The following is a 13,720-nucleotide window of genomic DNA, read 5'->3' as shown; positions in this document are numbered from 1 at the left end:
GAGAACACTGCAGATCAGAGAGGCATATGCTTGGGATGACAATATGTACAAAACAGCACCAGCTGGCACTGCTCGTAACAGGGGTTTCTCACAGCTCACCTTCCAGGTGAAAGGCTCACTCATCGCCTGCTCACTCTCTGACAGCCGCTCTTCCAGCGATGCTCCGCTGCTGCTGGGGCCTGCCGCAGCTGCCACGTCATCTCCGCCTTTTCGCCAGCTCACCTTCTTTTTCACCCGCCTCTGCGCCCCTGATGTTTTTGATGGCTGTGCATCCGCGCCGGCCTGCTCAAACAGCCATGCATGATCATCATGGATCATGCTCGCGGGTCAGGGCGTTCAGGAGTTGACGCCCAGGGGGTCATGGTAGGAGGGCATACAGAATTGCCGTGTAAATGCTTTTATCTTGCATTTACAGGCATCTAAAAGAACCGCATGGGATTTTCCTGGGAGACATTGACCAGAACACCTTTGGAAGAATCTGGATTTGACAATCTGTGCACCTGCCTTTTGCGTCAAGCTAATCGCGGACTTGGAGAGAGGAAACCCCAGCTTGTTCAGCATTGCTGCCCAAAGAGGGTGCTCCCCTTGATAAAATCCCTCGTTAGCCTGATGTCACAGGGCGGTTCAGCATGACAAGGTAAAACTGGCCCTCAGTTCACAAATGGGTGAGATTGTGTCACTCTCAGAGGCGCATTGGAGAGCATGCCTGGTCTGGTCTGGCCGAGCTGTCAGCGGCAGGGGGTGAGGCTGCCGGGGTGGGATTGACAGGTGGCGGCATCAGTTCCGCCTCGGCCGCCTTCTTGGCGGCTTCCTCCGACGGCGCGCATGCGGCCGCCGCGGCTGCGGCCGTCTGCCGCTCGATCATGATCTTCATGCCCCTCACCCTGTTCTGATCCTTTTCCTGCGTGTTTGGGCATGCGCAAGGTCAACTCTGCCATTTGAGCAAGACAACAGCTGCATGTGACAGTGACCCTGTGTCACCAGAACATGTACAGACTGTTGAATTCTCAACAAACAAGCAGTGCACAAAGCCATCATCTTGAGGATCTGCGGAATCTCTTCAGCAGGCGGCGATGCTTGAATCTGGCGATTCCGCCGCGTCAAGCACCTATCATGACAACCCCGCTGAAGAACATCATGGTAATATGGTATGAAATATTTGCTGTTCTCTGCATCGGTAAGCAGAAGTTGACAAAGGGGAAATGATCAGTACCTTCCAGCCCACCAGGCCCGCCACAATGAGGTCCTCGAACGGCACTTTGTGGTGGCCGTTGGCGGCAATGACCATCTGCGGAGCAAATAGAGCGCTCAGGTTCATTGTTTGAAGGTCCATTGTTTGGAGCTCTTGGATTCAATGTTTGGAGCTAGCTCAATCAGCAAAAAATGAGTCTGGAGAGGAACAAGACAATTGGGGCATACAGGGAGGCCAACAATAGCATCGAATGGGATGTGCGCACGAAGCGGGGTACCCCGGTACTAAATAAAAAAAATATAGGGGTACATGCCAGGGCAACGAGCAAGAACCCCGGTCCTGTCACAGTACAAGGTCATGACTCGAGTGGGAGCAATGGGGTGTAAAGAAAGGCACCTGGAATCTGCGCAGCTTGTTAAGAACATGCATAACCGTGGTGTCGTCCTGATATTTCTGCAGCGCCGCTGCGTTCAGGCGCACGTCGTTGACCACCTCCGGCATGCGCGCCTCGCTGGCATCCTTCTGGAAATCATCGTCATCGTGCAGGTTGTTTATGGCCTGTCAGCATATGCATAGGCTTCCCCTCAGGACACAATGATCAGGCCATGCAGAAATGACAGAAGTGACCTTACCATTCTTTCAGCCATCACAGCAGGAGTCTGAAGATAAATTATAGAGGAGTGACAGCATGCCTAGAGCAAATTCGGACCTGCAGGATAGCGAACGCCACCGCTACCGCAACATGTTGGACAGGCATGCAAAATGGCTCCTTCTGATGTCATAAAAAGGTGATCCGGCTCGCAGCAGTCCGGCGGCAGAGTGTGCTTTTTGCATGGGAAGGGCAGAAGTGCTCACCCGCTGGATCTTGAGGATCTGTATGGTGGTGCGCAGGTCGCTGACTTGCTTTCTCACTTCCTGCGGCAAGTTGGTCACAGCCGCGTCCAGTTTGGTATCGTCCTCGATGTCCGCCCATCGATGCACGCGCGCCGCCTGCTCTGCTGCGCTGAGAGCCTGGCGCCAAAACAGGCATGGGGAACACTTTAACCAGTATCGTCACCTCTGACCGCTCAGGATGAGATCTAGGATCAGTCATGACCCTTCTCCGGCAAAAATGCTGATTGGAGTGGTTAATTGAGTGGCGTTCTTTGGGTTTTAAAATGCACCCTGTACATGGCGCGGTCGCACGCCAGGAAGCAGCTATGACTCAGCAGCTCAGCAGTCGCGGCACACAACACAGGGGCCTGACTTTGCAATCTCACGATAGAAGTACAAGCCTTCACATGCTAATTTACGGAGCGTAGGGACTAGAGTATGTACGTAGGAGTATGTTTGAGAGGCACACACCGCAAACGCTTCCACAGGAGTGAGCTCCTTCTCAGTCTGGACGCTGCTTGAAGCCTTGGCAGGTTTGGAGGCAGCGGACGTCTTCAGCAGCTTCCTTAGCGCCTCGCTCTTCTCTGGCGCGCAGTCAAAGGCCAACCTGGGCGCAATCAATACCTCCCATCTCAGAGCATGCTAGGAGCTGCGACCAGACTAGAGATGGTCCACACGCAGGCAATTGCTAAGCCATGTGTAACGCTCTCTTTTCCATTTATCTGTGAGTTTGCTATTGTTTTGAGCTCCCCAGCCGATATGGACTGGGGCAGGCCATATTCTGGCGCCCTTAGCGAGGGCCTCCTTATTACTGGGCGGACTAATATAAGACAAACACAGAATTGGCAGTGTTTAGCCAGGCATGAGTGGGGGGCGAGTGTTTGTCAGGGGGGTGGATCGAGATATGCTGACCTGCCGTCAGAGGCTGCAAGAGCAGGGTCTGCTTTGGCGCCCAGAAGGAGCTTTGCACAGGGAACGCTGTCTGCCAGGGCCGCGCAGTGCAGTGGGGACAGCGCCTCTGGGTTGTCCACATCTGTATGCGACAATATAACACACTAATCTCAGCACTTCCAAAACGTTCATACAAAAGTACATTTAGTATTCAGTCCATCTGGAAGCTTATTAATTACCACAGCGTCTGCTCCAAGTTGCACCATTCTGGTGTGGGCGCTGGAACAACCTTTAAATAGCATAAGGGAGTATAATTTTGGTAAAGGATGCCCTTGTTTTCATTGAGATGGTAGGAGAGACCATTTGAATAGGCTTATCAGAGGGAGTAGAGCAGAAGAGAAGTGCGCACCATTGACAGGGACGTTGCAGCTGAGCAGGTACGTGACGCAGGAGTCATGGCCCATGGCCGCTGCCAAGTGCAGGAGGCTCCAGCCCTTGGGACGATCCAGCACATCCGCCCCACCCTGTGCAACATGATCGCTATCTTATCAGATCCAGGGAGTCATGGTATATCTGACCTCCACCTTGTGCATTTTGGGACCTTTTCTGCCCTCTGGAAGCATCCTTCTTTGCATTGGGCTGTTCTGCCAAAGAGCCATGACGTACACACTATACAGCAGACAGGGTGCCTGCATTGCAAGGCCACCACCCAGCAGATCAACAGGTGGGCCATCACATGCACAATGCAAGCAGAGCATGCAAAAGACAGTAAGGCTACCTTAGTCACGAGTGATTTGGCGATGTCGGCGCGGCCGGCGGCGACGGCCTCCCCGAGGGGGGTGAGGCCGCGCTTGTTGCGGTCGGCGATGCACGGGTGGCGCCCGCGTGGCGCAGCGTCCAGCAGCGCAGTCAGCACCTCCACGCTGGCACCCCTGATACCCCAGGGGACAAGTAATGTCACCTCAGTTTACACTCGTGTGGATACCCCAGGCACAGGGGTGATTAAGAGAGGGGACTGCCACAGTCATCTTGATCACATACACGCAATCTGATATGGGTCAGAGTAGCTGCAACGTATGCAGCACTCAAGACGCACACAGGGGTCTCCTATTACATAAGAATGGGTTTGCTGCTAAGTGAAGCTATGTACGACCTTTTAGGCTCTCAGCTTAATGGAATCTTGGGAAATGCATCCCGGCATTGCGTGCTTGATTTGGATGGGCTGCTGCAGTAATTGCATGCAAGGATGAATCCTTGAGCAGGTAAGGGGGCCTCAAAGAGGCGTTTCTCATCTTTCAAAAAATGAGTCAGTAACTGTTTTTTTCTTCTTCTTCTTCTTCTTCTTCCTCCATTCTGAGTAAGGGCTCTTCTATCGATTCGCACCTTGCTGCAAGGTGCAAAGGGGTGTCATCGTGGGCATCTGAGGCCTCCACCCAGGCCCCCTTGCTCAGCAAGAATGTGACCGTCGCTGCCTGGTTGCCCAGTACTGCCCAATGCAGGGGATTACGGCCAGCTGCATGTGCATGAAACCATGAGCATGAGTTTCTGCAGCTTGCTCCATATGAATCTACCTTTGTGCTGCAAGACTTGCTAAATCTCAGCCATTTTCAGAGTGTCAGGCGCCCTTCAAGAGCCGACTTTTGCCAGGAACGCGACACCCGACGTGCCTCATTCCAAAATGACGGAGGTCAGGGGAAATCTTTGACTTCTGAATCGCCCGAATTCATGTTGCATGTTAATCTGTATAAGCAGGAACATCTTTGTTGACCCAGCAATGACATAAATTGTATTAAGGGAGTGCCAAGGAGCTGCACCTGGGTCATCTGGGTCAAGATCCAGGCCCTTGGACCAGAGGAATTTCACCACTTCCAGGCGACCCTGCCCACAGGCATAGTGTAGGGCGCTGATGCCTTTCTTGTCCTTTGCTGTCAGGTCAGCTCCCATGTCCATCAGCTCTTCCACCTGAGAACGGGGCAATATTGCGTTTTATGTGTGTCTTGAAGATGGTGTGAGATCTGAATGGTACAGCAAAAAGTAACTCAGGTATCCTTTGACGTCCGTGACACCTATTAAAATTAGGCAGATATAACAGGGTACAATATGAACCCAGACACGCACATCTCCGAGATATCCGCGGGCACTTGCTAGGACTAACAGACCATTGTTCTTCTTTTTCTCTTTGGCCTGCGGTAGCACAAACGGTATAAAGATCGCGCAAATAGACATCATTATCATATATTTCATTCAAAATTGGATGCGGGACACAGGTATATCTACATAGCCAGGTGGTTGTGTAGTGACGCATGACCATCACATCAGACACCTGACTGTGTACAGAAACACAGATGTCAAATCGAATCTTATGTATCGGTATGCTTACATTTTCCGCAACCTGTTGCATGTCTGTAGCTCAGCAGAGGACAGCCCAATGGCCCCTCAGATGCAAGAGGAATGACGCTTTCAGTAGCAGAACGCACGCAACAATGGTGCCTGTGCAACAGGTATTCTTGGTTGTGGGTGTGGGTTGGGTCACAATCTGTACGAAATCAGTTATTAAGGCATGTGCCACCTGATATCCCTGAGGATGAATGCCCTCGGACCAGCCATGCATGGTCTTAGATTCTGCCTGCTCTAAGTGTTGATCCAAGGTTCCGAACATTTTCCTATTCTGTTTGCACATGGAGCTCGGCGAGATGAGAAAGCAGAATTACCACCCCAAAGAATATCGTCCTTTACAATTCTATTTATGACAGAGTATTTGGCAGCAGCATCATGTTACACTTGATTACAAGTGCTGCAAGTGCTGCTTGGATCAACATTATAATTACAAAATACTTGTTCGTCGCGTGCCACAGCTCTAGGTCTACTAGACCCACTGGGTGGCACTGTTTTTCAATTAACGTCAGTGCTGTCTTTTTCAACGGCAAGTCAATTGAACAAGATGTCCTGTCACGTTGGCACAAAATCACATCAACAGACACCACACACCTCTTGACCAAACTGAAGGACAACAATATCGACCAACATGATAGTCACCATTTATTGGTAGGGACAAGTACAATATTAGCAACGTCAGGTTGCTGATTGTCACAAATTGTCACAAAGTAAGCCCCAGGGGCATGTCTTGAGGGACTGCTGATTGTCTGAAGTCAGCAGCTCTTTCTGTTCAGTGACTGGTACAGTACCAAAGCTTTCAAAAGCTTGTTGCACAGCGCAACACGTTCAAATGCGCCCTGCCTTGGCATCAAAGGGAATCACCTATCAGGGAAACAATGCCACTAGCGGCAAATTAGACCTGACATACATTTGTCATACACTATCAATTATCAATCATCAATTATTAGGTCCTCCCAGAAGGGCCCTCAGACAGTCTGCGCTGTAAGTCAAATGCAGCAGCAGATGCCCACACACTTTCCACAATCAAATGCCACAACTATGCAAATAATCCCAGCAAAGAAATGCCGATACACACATCAATATGCTACACACACCTGAAGAAACACCGAACAGAGGTGAACCCAGAGGGTACGGTCAACTATTTAACTGAAGAGTCAGCTGCACAATACAGCTTGCTGGCTTTATATTAGATACCAAATAAGCTGGGATTGGCTGGGATGGAAATCATTCTGTGCAGCCTGGATGGCTGCTGTTGGAAGGGTGGTCAATAAAACAGAATATATGGTCAGAATATCTCGCGCAAATTGTGCAGTTTGCAACAGCCGCGCGGCAAAAGAATTATTCGTGTCACAGAAATTATTGCGGCACATACAGTTGAGGCTTCCAAAGCACGACAGCGTGCGCGCCCAAAATTCTAGTTGGCCGGTCAAAAGAGATTTTCTCATTCTTTCCCAATGCGGAGAGGCAAAAAGCCGCTCACAGTCATACATGTGGGCCATACATATTCAGCTCTGGCCCCGGCTGGCGGGGGACGGTATATTAATACCTCACTGAGTCATATCTGGCGAGCCTATCAAAAGGATATGTGGCAGCCTTTACCTGCATCTTGTCTGTAGACGCACCTTGCGTCTGGCAGGAACATCGTGCAGTAATTGAGCTCTTGAGTGTTGTTCCCACAGCGTCATTCGGGGATTTGCTTCAGGCGCATCAGCCTCAGCTTGAAGTTGAGAACCTTGGTGGCAGCGCGTATCAGCACAGGATCCTTGCTGCGCTGCTGTCGCTGCAGACCTGTGGAAGCCATCAGTCCAAGATTAATAAAAGAGCCCTGCACTGGTTCCAAAGCATCTACTTCACGGACCCACAGGGGGACAAACAGCAGTGGAACAGCTTGGCAGTGCAGTAAGAGCTGCAATAAGCTCTGGCACTGACTAAGACCACCCTCAGTCGCCATACTATGTCAGACAATTGCAGAACCTTGAACCTATCTGCAAGGCCCGAGGCAGGGTCTATTTCAGGTTCAGCATTTGATGACTCAGCGCAAGCCCAAGCTAGACCAAAACCTCAAAAATAGTCTCTACTGCATGCAAAGAGTACAAAGGAGGGGCACAGAAAGAAAGCTATGGGGTGGGAACAATCATGCCTGGGCATGAATCTCCTCTGTCTCCTTGATCAGGCACCAGGCCCCATCAAGGCGTCTAAATTTGAACAGTCTTCAAGCTTTTGATTTTGTACTTTGCTTTGTGGGATTTTTCGCACCCATGTTGGCCAGGCAGCGTCCTGCAGCCTTCTTGACAGCGGCGGGAGCCGCTGAGGCAGCCGAGCACAGCTCCTTGAGCTTGTCTGTGCCGCCCGCCTCATGGATCGCCATCTCTGCCTCCCTGCTGGTGGCCGCCATGCTCCCCAGTGTATCGGCTGCTCCCACCTGAACACCCACAACGCATTTTATATATTATGGCGTCACATGAAAATTGGGATTTACTCGCTTAATCCACTGCAGCTTCACCACCTGTGAGGCTGAGCAAAAGGCAGTATCTTACTCAGCTTGTTGGCCACCACGGCCCCTACATGTCCAGAGATCATGCAAGTACACTGAGAGACTGGCATGCAGGATCCACGTGATCACAGCCAGACATGTAACAGACCTGTGCAATGCCAACGATCTGCAATGTGGTCTTCATGTACTCAGCTTCTAAAGTTGCATCCATTAAGCAAACGCGTATCAAAGCAAAATTGAAATGCAGGGGATCACTCCTTAACCAGCACTCTCTTGTAGGATTTGGTGGGCAGGCCAAAAACCTGGAGAATGGGCCGTCCAAAGGTGAGCAGGTCGACCAAAACCGGCACAGCCCCGTCAGCAAGCAGGGCATCTGTCATGGGGCGTTCTCCTTGAGCTATATTCTTGAGAGTTCCCACTGCGGGGGTCCAGTTCCACTGCTCGGGGAATCGCAGGAGGCCGGTGAGGGAGGCAACGCCGCCGGACTGCCGGAAGTCCTCCTGGCACGCTGCGTTCCCTTCCGTCAGCGCCTGCAGCGCCCACGCTGCCTGGCCCTGCCGATGATAGTAAAACGTCAGACAAAGCATGTCTGTGACCCAGCCAACAGCAATGACACGCGCCGGATGCACAGGTGGGAGCCAAACACCAGGTACATTTAGGGATCTTGTCAAAGGATTTTGGAAGGCATGTCATGTTTGTCATGCACATGGTGATCAAGGCATTTTATATGCATGTGGTGATCTGAATGCACGTGGTGATCTGGACTGTCTGAAAGTAGATGGCGACCCTCCTTCAGTCAGTTCTGGTCAGCAAGAAGGGACAGAGCCGCAGCAGAAGACAAAACGTGGATTGACACATGCTTCAGACTAACTCAGTCAGTGCAGTTCCTAATATTGTGCTGATTGATCAAGCGCACCCTGACAGCTGGCGCGGAGGTGGTCACGAGGGAGATGAGCCGTGCGATGGCTCCGGCCGCACGCACTGCCTCCTGGTTGGCCGTGTGGCCCCTTACTAAGCTGCCCAGCGCCCCCGCAGCTTCCTCCTGAGCCGGCGCCGGGCCCGTCTTTGATACCTGCCCGATTCCAGAGCATGACTTTTGTCAACACTCAGTTAATGCCAATTAGCCAAAGCCTTCGAGGCCCACATGGGTGTCATGGCAGACGCCATCAGGAGCAGCAAATAATTTCAAGCTGCAAAGCTGCAGACAGGTATACATCACAGTTCTTGAGCCCACGCAGATCAAGCGGCCGAACATTGTTCTGACGACTTACAAAATGTGGCATGGCTTCTACCCCAGGTGAACGGTGCAGCCATGCAAGCCGGGAGATATCGGCATTCAGGCAGGGAAGCATGCATAGAAACAAAGCATGATACAGCAAATAAGGAGGCATGAGGAAGCAGGTGTACGTTGCCGTTGGCAGGTGCATCAAGCAGATTCACAAGTGGCGCCACTGCGCCAGCCTCCCTGACTGCCTCCTGATTGGCCGCATGCTTTGATGTAAGATTCCACAGAGCGCGCGCAGCGTGCCCCGCCACCTGTCCCTTCTGCACAGCAGTCATCAATTAGTCATCAGTACCTCCCATTGTGCCCCCTTTCAGTGCTTTATCATCAATGCCTTGTTTGTGTTGCGTTGGGACCCTTAGGCCTCAGGTGGCCTCTAATTGGGGCACCCCGATATATCGCACGCAACCCAAGGATGCTTGATAAAGTTCCCTGGCATTGCACAGGGTCCGGCATTCACCAGTGCACAATTGGCACGGCTGAGCTGGGAGCCACTAAATCAACGACAGTTATATGTTGTGCCAAGCCAACGCTACTTATAGTGCATGACGTACAGTAAGTCACACCGACCAACTTTCAAAGCAAGGTACACTATGAAGTACAAGAACTCTCTACGGCCAGAAATCTGCATTACTCACCTGATGACTGAGCAGCTTGACCAAAACAGGCAGCGCTCCCGCGTCGACGATTCTCTCTTTGTGGGCTTCGGTGCCGGCTGCCAGGTTGGACAGAGCGATGGCGGCAGGCTCTAACAGCGTCGCCTGATCAGGCTGCTCTGAGTATTTGGTAATGAGGCTCAGCAGTGCAGGAACGCCCCCGGCCTCGCAGATTGCCTCCTCCGTCTCGGGACCCCCCGCTGCATCAGCAAATGAAATGTCAATTTGGAAACAACTTTCTAGGAAGTAGTGGAAATAGCCAGCTTGGCTCAATTGGTGGACATTGACAGAGCCAATGAAGCCTGCAAAGCCCGCACTTGTGAGGGCGCTTGAAAAGCTGAGGCTTTTTGAACACGTTTGCATAACGCATTTCAACAGAGGTTTGAATTGGCATACTACGCAGCGCCAGTGTTACTTGCTCATGCACTGATAACTGGCAGTAGGCACAAGCCGTCCTCTCCTGGTTGAATCCGTCCGCACATGCTGGCGCGGAAGGGGAGCCAAGATCAGGGCTAGTCTGAGCACTGCGTCCTTCACAGGTGACAGGCCACAGAACAGCAGGGAACAATACCTGTCAGGTTCTGGACGGCCCAGACGGCGTGGCGTTTGAGTCGCGCTTCGCCGCTGTGCAGCAACGGCACGAGCGCCTCGATACAGCCGGCCGCCTGCAGCTCCGCATGCGCCGCCTGGCATGACAAACCCATTACTAATCAGCACGATCACCTCCCATCCTACATGCTAGAAGTCGACATGCTGTTGCAACGGAGTTCATGCCGAAACTTTACTGACTGTTTCCAAGGTTGGGTGTGAGCCTTGTCTTCTCACAGACTAGTGTCTTCTGACACTTTTCTTCAATTTCCTCCCCTCATCAATCATGAAGCATATAAGCATGCACATGCCGACACCCTTGCTTGATCCATTTTTGAAGGGAGTAAAACTAGTGTCCTTTGACCCTGAAGTCAAACATCATTACCATCAAATTTAGCTGCAGCCACCACAACCCGGTTCGATCAGTAGTACCACCTACAAAAAGGGAACGGTTAACTGCCATACCTGGTAGAAGGTGAGGCGGTACAAAAGTGCCGCGGCATGTTCGGCCGCGCGGCTGTGCCCGGCACCGGTGGAGCTTTGAATGAGTGAGAGGACGGATGGCACGCCGCCGGACTCGCGCAGGGCAGCCTGGCTGCCCGCATCCTTGCCCACAACGGCCTGCATGGGCAGATCATTCAGATTTCAACTAACTACTTTCCATTCAGGGTTTGACAGGTGTCCCAGCAAATCTCAGGCCAGCCCCTAATTTGGCAGGGCAGGGCATGTGCTTCGCCAGCCGGGGGCTTTGCAGTTGCAGCTGTAATTCTGAAGGACCCCTGAGATGTGGCACGATTTTCAAGGGGGCACAAGCGAACTTCCCCTTAGCATGGGCCACCAGACAACCCAATCAAAAATTTCCAGTCCTGAAAATTCAGGTGGATCACAGCGAATTCATGGCCAGCTTATGGCAACAAGAAATCTTGCAGCCCCACCGCAGAGACACGTAGCAAATGGGTTGCTGAAGGTAGGTTTACTTTTTATCAAGACATGACGAGAGGTAATAGTCCCTCTTGTGTTATGATAGGGCCAAGGCGCTCAGACATAAGTCACCGCAACAGGCAGCTGAATCCATTCACTGCAATGTGGGCTTGTTGCTTACCAGCAGCGCCTCTGCAGCGCGTTCCTTGACAGTCTCACTGGAGCTGCAGAGAAGGTCCACCAATTTAGGAATGCCGCGGAATCGGGCGACCTCCTCGGGCCCGGGAGCGAATCCCTGCGCATCGCAATTGAAGGTGAGAATTTTGTTGCGAGAGAAGTTTGGAATAGCAGCTCATTGAGCTGTCCTCACAGGAAGAGACAGGAAGCCGAATACTGCCAGAGGGGTTGCTCGTCTGCACAACAATTGACAAAGTGCATGCCTCTATAGGTCCTGGACAATATCTGAAGAAGGTCTGCACCTCTGAGTCTTAGTGGATCAGAACAAAGCAAGGCATGCATGGCAAAAGTGATAACAGCACCTGTACGAAGCTGGTCAGGGCGGCAGCGGCCGCTGCCTGCTTCTCCCAGCTGTCTTGAGCGTTCAGGCTGACACGCAGCAGCTGAATCTTGGTGTCCGGGCCGCTCCTTGATGGACCCAGGCGCTCTGCGCTGTCCTCGCAGTCAGCATGCTCCTGCTGCCCGGTCTTGCCCGCGCCTGCTTCTGCACATGCACACTTCGTCATTGGTAAGGTGCAGCGCTGTTGCCCAGCAAGAAGTGTTCGACTCTGTGAGATTGAACCCCTGTACACTCAAAAAGGCACCATCAAAGAACCCCAAGCAGACGTGGCTTGCAAGGCAGTGAAAAGTCCCCTTTCACTGATCCAACTCTTTGTTTCACAGCATTTTGCAGAGAGACCTCTAAAAACTTCCTGGGTCACATGCTTGGATCAGGCACAATTCTGGATTGTGGTAATCTCAACATGGTAAGTGCACACCTGTGGTAGTTGTAGGGAAACTGGCGAGCAGCTGCACGAGAGCTTCCACGCCCCCCGCGTCCAGCAGGGACTCCTGCATGACTCGGCTGCGCATGACAACGCCCCCGAGCGCCTTGGCGGCCGCCGCGGCAGCCTTGGGATTGTCGGATCGCGCCATGCCCAGCAGCTTCGTCAGGCCCCCCGCCTCCCCCACTCCGATCTGTTGCAGACATTGTGTTTTTGTTACACGCTGTTCCTGGCAGAGACAAGGGGCGTCTGCAGACAAGCTGCAGGGGGAAATTGCCACATATCGCAGCTATCGCTCACATTGCACAAGTGTTATTCCTCAATTTGCATTTTTTTAAATTTGATCACCAACAATGTGAACATTGCACCTCACGAGGGCCGGCAAATTTCATCACCCCCAATCATACTCCGCAAGCAGACTTCCTAAAGACCTGAAGCTTGAATTTTCAGCTCCACACTGCTAAGAAACTGGAGCAAAGGAAGAGCGCGAGCTGATGCAGTTACCTGGAAGGCCTTGTTGTTGGCGGAGGCGAGCTGGCCGATGGCGGCGGCGGCGGCAATGGCGGCAGGTGAGTCAGCGGGTGATAGCATGGCGACTAATGGAATTACTCCCTCGGCCTCCCACACCATATCCCCTGTCATACCTAATGTTTCTGAGTGTCCCCATCTGTAGTACTTCAGGAACAAGTATGCTTCTTTATTTCATACCCTTCGTTGACTTAGCGTGATGCAGGATTCTTCTGGCAGGATGATCTTGTCGCTGTTGCCCAAGATGCACAGCAGTTTATTCCGCATGCAACTGCTTCCTAATGTTTGCATGCTGACTCTGAGAATCACAGTCCGGCATCGGATATCTCCCAGATTGCCTGGAATGTGATATGACTATATGACTGACCTGTGTTCTTGGCAGGCTGCCCCTTGGCCAGGTCATGCAGGGCCCATGCGGCGCCTGTTTTGGCGACAGGGTCCTCAGACTCAAGTTGGTCCACAAGGCTTGGGATGCGGCAGAAGTTGGACGGTTGCAGTGGAAAAGCCAGCTTCAATGACTCGGCTGAGGGCATCTTTGTCAGGCTACTGGGCGCCCCTGCATGCATGCGGAGCAGCGCTTCAATTCTCCTTAACATTGCCACACACTGCTTGAACGGAAGCTCTGGTGTAGAGAAACCTACAAGGAACTTGCAAAACACTTGCGCCTGCGCCAATCCTGCCTGTGGCTGGCTCTTATTGACAACAAGTTGCTGTGCTGCAGTGAGCATTGTACCTTACACATAGCACAGCCGAATTGACGTCTCCTAACATTGGTCCAGGTTTTGCACTTACAAGATGTGACTGTTTCTAAGCTGCATGCAGATAGGAAGGGGCGAAAGAGGGGACTTACACTCAGGCTTGATGCTGGTGGGGAGCGCTTCCATGCTCTGGTCAGGG

The 13,720-nt window shown here is 52.2% G+C and overlaps 2 protein-coding genes across 2 annotated transcripts; both read right to left on the bottom strand.

Moving 5' to 3' along the window:
- Positions 1 to 682: 682 nt before the first annotated feature.
- On the bottom strand, positions 683 to 6,995 carry COCSUDRAFT_83548 (hypothetical protein; the record flags this gene model as incomplete). The annotated part of the gene is made up of 9 exons (XM_005644835.1): positions 683 to 901; positions 1,214 to 1,288; positions 1,589 to 1,750; positions 2,048 to 2,203; positions 2,537 to 2,672; positions 2,978 to 3,098; positions 3,366 to 3,480; positions 3,735 to 3,888; positions 6,976 to 6,995. 9 exons carry the CDS (start codon positions 6,993 to 6,995, stop codon positions 683 to 685), a joined length of 1,158 nt encoding a protein of 385 aa, XP_005644892.1.
- A 39-nt stretch (positions 6,996 to 7,034) lies between these two features.
- Positions 7,035 to 12,886, bottom strand: COCSUDRAFT_83547 (hypothetical protein; the record flags this gene model as incomplete). Its single annotated transcript, XM_005644834.1, has 11 exons — positions 7,035 to 7,141; positions 7,610 to 7,775; positions 8,267 to 8,401; positions 8,764 to 8,889; positions 9,768 to 9,904; positions 10,357 to 10,471; positions 10,839 to 10,994; positions 11,476 to 11,589; positions 11,834 to 12,015; positions 12,290 to 12,488; positions 12,800 to 12,886. The coding sequence occupies 11 exons, from the start codon at positions 12,884 to 12,886 to the stop codon at positions 7,035 to 7,037; spliced, it is 1,524 nt and encodes a 507-aa protein (XP_005644891.1).
- Between the last annotated feature and the right edge of the window lie 834 nt (positions 12,887 to 13,720).

The sequence above is a fragment of the Coccomyxa subellipsoidea genome, assembly GCF_000258705.1.
Source record: "Coccomyxa subellipsoidea C-169, whole genome shotgun sequence".
Classification (NCBI taxonomy): Eukaryota; Viridiplantae; Chlorophyta; class Trebouxiophyceae; family Coccomyxaceae; genus Coccomyxa; species Coccomyxa subellipsoidea.
Note: the sequence above shows the minus strand (reverse complement) of the source record. Positions and strands in the feature narration are given on the sequence as shown.